General features: G+C 29.5%; 2 protein-coding genes across 2 annotated transcripts; one reads left to right on the top strand and one right to left on the bottom strand.

Annotated features, from left to right (window-relative positions):
* The first annotated feature begins 1,477 nt into the window (after positions 1-1,477).
* On the top strand, positions 1,478-2,412 carry LOC110650908 (uncharacterized). Its single transcript, XM_021806055.2, is given in 2 exon segments — positions 1,478-1,824; positions 1,827-2,412. Coding segments are annotated over 2 exon segments (447 nt in total). The 5' UTR covers positions 1,478-1,742; the 3' UTR covers positions 2,192-2,412.
* Positions 2,413-5,132: 2,720 nt separating this feature from the next.
* LOC110650910 (mavicyanin) lies at positions 5,133-6,040 on the bottom strand. Its single transcript, XM_021806059.2, has 2 exons — positions 5,790-6,040; positions 5,133-5,595 (listed from the first exon to the last, which is right to left on the bottom strand). Exons 1-2 carry the CDS (start codon positions 5,989-5,991, stop codon positions 5,237-5,239), a joined length of 561 nt encoding a protein of 186 aa, XP_021661751.2. The 5' UTR covers positions 5,992-6,040; the 3' UTR covers positions 5,133-5,236.
* Between the last annotated feature and the right edge of the window lie 740 nt (positions 6,041-6,780).

Here is a 6,780-nt window from a genome sequence, read left to right as displayed (position 1 = left end):
CTGCCTAGGTTGGATTTCTTCCGCAGTGTCCACTTCGGAGCACAAATATATTTTAATTAATCTGAATCAATTTCAAATTTAAATTTATATATTTTATTTAATAATTTACATAATTTTTTTTAGCAATTTATATTTTTAATTTTAAAAAATTTATAGACTATTCAAACGCTATTGATGCGAAGCATGTTTTTGGGAAGAAATAATGTATAGATTTTAATTTTTAATTTTCTTATTTTGTTTTAATTTTTTTATTCTATTCAGAACTTGTATGTGTTTTTCTGTTTTAATTAGGATTTAGATTATTTATTACTATTTTATTAAGATTCCTATTTTGAATATAATTAAATTTCCTACTTTTGTTAGGATTTATGTTGAGGCAGAAGAACCATTCAGGTTCTATACGTATCATCAAAATGGTGGCTATAGGCAAAGGGGCATGCATAGGCATAACAATGATAAGAAGGGTTTTAACCAAAAGTCCAAAACTGAAGCTCCATCTGGATTTGAAGTTCAATGCAAGGATACCCAACCCAAGCATCTATTAGTGGAAAAGGAAGAAAGAGAAGAGCAATCTGGATCCAAGACTCAACCTGAAGTTGAGGAGACTAATGGTAAAATATCGGGACTTCAAGCTTTACTGCTATTTACCGTTGATATGGTTGGAGACAGTGCTTGGGAAATGTGTCATAATAAATGAAGAATATCATGCCATGGAGATTTGAACAAAAACAATCTATGGAGGTAGGGGTGTGCAAACGGTCGGTTCGGTTTCGAATCGAATCAAACCGATAAAATTGAAAATCAAAAATTAAAAATTTTAAAAATTGAACTGAACAGATTGATAAGAGAAAATCAAAAAAAATTGCAAATGATATATCGAACTGATAAATTTCGATTCTTAACATTTCAAATTTAAACGATTAAATAAAATTTAAATTACATAAAAAATCTAAAACATAAAACAAAAAAATTAGAAATCAAAACTCAAAATCTTAAGGTTCGGTTCGGTTTTCTTTGATTTCGGTTCGGTTTGATTCGGTTCGATTCAATTTGGTTCGATTTTTTATTTCCTATATATATTAATAATTTCGGTTCAGTTTGGTTTTTTTTTTATTTTTTTATGAAAATAACCGAAACGAACCGAACCGATTAATCTGAAATTATCAAAATTATAAACCGAACCGAACCGATTAAATTTTAAAACCGATAACGATTAATCGAATTAATCATTTATTTTATTTTGAAATAATAAAATACCCCTATATGGAGATAATATTGTAAATCGGAGAAAATAAAGTCTTGGAGATAATGTTGATTGAAAATTTATCTAACTTCTTAAGTTCTATTGATTTTAGTTGACCAAGTGTTTGGTAGATATAAAGAAAATTATGAAAAGGCTCACTTCAATTTTGTATAATCCATCATTATTGCCATTAACCAAGAAGACAAAGTGATATATTGATCTGATAAAGCTTTTGATTCTTCAACACTTTCAAATTTAAGGACGAGTTTTAAATTGAGGAGAACAATATGCAAATTGTTGACATAATATTATTGAGCCATTGTAAGTTATTTTAACTTGAGGATATCCCATTTGGGTGTTTGGGCTTTGCCCTGTCAACGAACTCCAACTCCAAAACAACCTAGGGGCTACTTGGCGCTGAAGCCCTTGTCTAAAAATCCCAAACCCCTAAAGTACCCTAACCGAAAACCAAAATCCTCAGACTCAAATAGCCAATCAAATGGCAGGAGGCCGATTCAGAGAACTCCTAAGAAAGTACGGCAAAGTAGCTTTAGGTGTCCACTTCTCCGTCTCTACAGCCTCAATAGTGGCCTCTACATCGCCATCAGAAATAACGTCGACGTCGAGTCGCTTTTCGACAAGTGGCATCTTCCCGGAATCTCTACCAAGGATTCCAATCACTCCAACCCACCATCCCAACAACAACAAGAAGTTAAATCCGACGATGGGCTTGTTACTGAAGAGAGAGAAAAATCGACGTCTGTAGAGGAGGAGGTGAAGAAGAGGAATCGGACGGCTGAGCTTGCTTCATCCGCTGGTGGAGCCCTTGCTCTGGCTGTGTTGTGTAACAAGGCACTATTCCCAATACGGGTTCCCATAACAATCGCTCTTACGCCTCCGGTGGCTAGGTTCTTGGCTAGGAGAGGGATTATCAAGAAGGGTCTATGATTTTGCTTGTTTATTTGGATTTTTTTAAAACCCCCCGTTTGGGTAACACAAGTTTTTCTTTTTTCTTTTTGGGTTGGCTTCTCTTGGATCTGTAAATGCTAAATGAAACAGAGAGGGATACAGGAAATAGGATCATGTGGCTAAATGTGGTATAGTTCTTGGTCGATATTGGTTTATGATCTCAAATGGCACCAATAAATAATATAGATTTATCGTCTTAATTTTGTTGTTTGTTTGTGATGAAGTCCTTATTTTTCTCTTTGTGCATGTTGATAAGATGAGATATGGGTGTTTGAGACTTGTTGGTTTTATTCTGTTGAGAGATTATGGTGCTGTCAACTATTGCTGTCTTCTGAAGTTCGTATGAACTATGTATACCCTTATAAGACTCCGGCAGGTCTTCTTTTCATTCTTTAGGTACTTTTGGGTATGCTAGACAAAGTATGCATATGATCTCTTTAGCATGTTTTGGACAACAATTTTGTGCTTTGTAATCGATTTTAGTATGCATTTTCTCTCTCTTGTTTTGGTCCGTTCACTGAGAATAGTGGAGCTTGTTAGCATGTGAAATTCCTTCCAAGTTTCTTCTGTGTTTAATCAATGCTGATCCTTGGCTGGAGGATTTGTCAGATTGATGGAGGATTTGGATTCTCTCTGTTGGAATCTGGACCTGGAGGGTGTGGATTAACAATTGGCCTCTTCAAGTATTACCCCTCAAGAGTGGCCTTCCTGAAAATTATGAGTTGGCCTCTCTATGAATGGGTTCAATTCCTCTAGCCCATTACTTAATCCAACAATTACTTAATCAAGAAAATAAAATAAAATAAAAACAAAGCAGCTGAACCGTTAAAACATTTTTCTTCACATTTCTCTGCCAAGTGAATTCTCTTTTCATTGCAAAGCAAATTCAATAAAATTTTCTATATTTGTATTGGTCTTGCAATGAATTGAGCTCTAATTTGTGATGAAGTATGATTTCATAGAAGATTTTATCCATACAACTCTATATTTAGGTCATTAATAGATAAGTAAATTTTGGTTTTAGATCTCTCCAATTTTGCTATTTCTTTAGATTCAGTTGTAAATTTGTTAGAATCTAAAAATTAAACTTGATAGTTCTCTCTTTTTTATTGCATTAAAGCTTAAAAATTATAAATTTTAAGGTATGTCATTTTTAATATTGATCACCAAAATTTATGGTCTTTAATGTAATTTTGTCCACATAATTAAAATGATAATCTAATGGCAAAATAATTATGAGTTAACAGATTAATGAATTTCCTTTTTAAATATAGCTCAAAGGTTTATTAATATTATAGTTAAATTTTAAACTAATTGCATTAATTATCATACGTATTCACTCAAGTTGACGAGTGTTTTTATAAAATTATTGAATTTTAATTTTTTTATAAAATTTATTGAAATTTAATTTGATTTCAATAAAAGTACTGTGATTAGAAAATAAAAATAGAAAATAAAAATTTTCAAATTAACCTGCTAACCTGGGAACTATTTTACAAATAAAATTACCTAATTAATGGTTGTTAGTAGGAGGGATGGCAATGAGTCAGGTTTTTATGGGTATCCGATCTGATCGAATCCTAATATGATGGATTTAAGTAGTGTATAATCGAGTTTAGAACGGATTTGGATTTGAAATTTAATACCTGTGATGGGTTCAAATTTTACATGTTGGGTATTCATTATTTGAACTCATTTATATAAATATTTAATTAAATATAAAAAATATATTTTTTTATAATAATATTTATAAATATTTATATTTTTATTTTATATAAAATAAAAATGAGATATTTTATGGAATTATTAAATTTTTTAAAATATAAATTATTAATAAAAATAAATTTATATATAGATTATTAATTAAAATATATAAAATTAAAAGGGTTAGGGTATTTTCTGTGTAATAATAATTAGATTTAGGAAGGGTTCGGGTAGTTGAGAATAAATTTTAATTGAGTTTGGAATGAGTTCGGATTTTGAAAATATTAATCGAGTTCATATTCGGGTATGATAATTTTTGTGGGCACTCTACTCGTTGTTATTCCTAACTAATAGAGAAGAAATGAAAAAATGAGAGGGGTTTGACAACGAGAGAGTAGTTGAATGTAATTTATTCTTTTTTTTTTTAAGAAAATAATAAACAAGATAATTTTATTTATAAAATAATTAATAATTCAATAGCTTAACCTATAAACTTTTAATTTTCAGTCACAATAATTTTTATAAAATCAAATTGAAATTCAATGAGATACCACGCATTATTTAGTGGTAGTTACATATATTTTAAGCTACTGCCCGTGCTAATCAACATAATTAGGGATAATAAAAATTCTCAAATATGATTTAACCTAATTCACTCTGAACTTAATTAAATTTTTTTTATCCTAATTTATATGGGACAAGAACGAAAAGACTTTCTCTTTACTCTGAATAATAATATATTATTATTATTTTATTATAACCTAAATTTAATTCTCATTCCTTATATATGTAATAAAAAAATTAAAATTAGAATAAAAAAACTTTGATACTTCAAATAGGAGTAGAAGAATCCAACTGTAAAAATGCATGTTTCCTTTCTAAAACGTGATTTGGGATTTCACCCACATAATTACGTTTCTCTCAATTAGATTGACCGTAAATTTAAAATATTCATATATTTTAATAGATAAGTCGCATTATATATTTTGTATTTTAAATTTATAATAGAACAAATTTACATAGAAAAAAATTCTCAAAATATATAAACTTTAATAGGAAATTTATTATTATTATTACTACTATTATTAAGGACCAGTAGTAAGCTTTAAGCTAATGCAGTGAAGATAATCATACTTCATTTCCATTTCATAAAGCAAAAGTATTATTTAAACAGTCTGGTGGTGACTCTTTGCTTCTTAACATAAAAGACAAAACCTCCAGTCAAGTTCTTGATGGTACCTTCTCTTTAATGGGCTGAAGTAATTACATTAAAAACGAAATTTAATCTAAAAAACCAATACAAGAAAATTAAATTTTCCTTCAGGGAAAGAATTTGAACAAAATTCTGAGAGCAAGAAAGCAAATCCAAATCCCCACGGAAAAACTTGAAGATGAAGATGAAGAAGTGGGTGGTGGCGTTGGTTCCAATTGTGGGATTGTTTCACCATTTGAAGAGGAATTGGCTTGTTTTCCTTTCCCCACATCAATATTAAGCCTCATTCCTCCAAGGCAATGCCCAACCACATTGCATATGAACCAATACTTCTTTTCTTTGTTCAGCTTTATCTCATCGTTTCCACTCTCATACTTTGCTATTACTCCATTGCTTGCATCGCATGATCGAAATGTGTCCTCTGTTACTTCGTACACATTATGTTGCCCCTTCACATACTTGAAAACTACACCCACAATTATTTATTATTCATTTCAGTTTAAATTTTACCAAAAATCAATACCCAGAAAGAACAAAAATAAGGGTTATTATTATTTTTTAGATTTTCTAATTAACAACCCTTTACTAATTATATGGATCAGCTTATAATAGAAATTAGAGTTATTGAAGAAGGAATAAAAGAGATCAAGGATTGCATACCAAGAACATCACCGACGCTGAAGTTATATTTCTGTGACCAGGAATCGAAGTTTGCTTCAGAATTCCATCCTTCATCTTCACCGACTGTATAAACTACTTGAGATGAAGCACACTTGAAGAACAATATCTTCAAGATCATAAGAGTAAACAAGAAGAAGTAGAAGAAGCTATAGTCATATTTGAAGATCTTGCTCTCTCTCATAGCTTTTATAACTTGACAAGAACAATGGAAGAGTAGACGTGGATCAAGGACAAACACTACTGTACTATTATATATTCAGAATATTTTCTAGTTGGTTGAATGAGTCTTATTATTATTATTATTATTATTATTATTATTATTATTATTATTATTATTATTATTATTATTGTGTAATTTTCATTTGTATAGTTGGAAAGTTGTTTTTTTTTTATATATAATTATAATTAATTTACGGAAGAAAGATAAAGAACAAGATGCTGTGCAAGTGGAGATAAAATAATGTTTCATGATAATTAAAAATATGGAATCTTTTTCCCTAAATTGTTACCTTTTGTTTCTTGCACGCATGTTATGTAATCCTCAAGCAACAAAAATGATCAACTACCATAGAATAAAGTAACATATATAATTAGACAATATACACTTTACAGGTATATTTTATTTTGCCCTCTTAAAAAAAAAAAAAAAAAAAAAAAAAAAAAAAACCTCAAATATTTTCATGTTTTTACAATTTCATCTAAAACTTTAATTTTATATTTAAATAGGTTATTGCAATTCTATTCAACTTTTGTGAATCAAATATCGACTTAAGTCAGTATGAAACTTGCAGTAAGTCTTACTATTTACAAACACATCACCAAAAGCTCATCATACAAGATAAAATGTAATACTATAAATAAATTTGAGTCATCTCAGTTCAATAGTCATTAAAATATATACAATTAGGGGAACCCAATGCAATCCTGATACCCAACATGTATATTTCATTTAATATAATTAATTAAAACT

Source organism: Hevea brasiliensis, chromosome 1, assembly GCF_030052815.1.
Source record: "Hevea brasiliensis isolate MT/VB/25A 57/8 chromosome 1, ASM3005281v1, whole genome shotgun sequence".
In the NCBI taxonomy this organism is placed as follows: Eukaryota; Viridiplantae; Streptophyta; class Magnoliopsida; order Malpighiales; family Euphorbiaceae; genus Hevea; species Hevea brasiliensis.
Note: the sequence above shows the minus strand (reverse complement) of the source record. Positions and strands in the feature narration are given on the sequence as shown.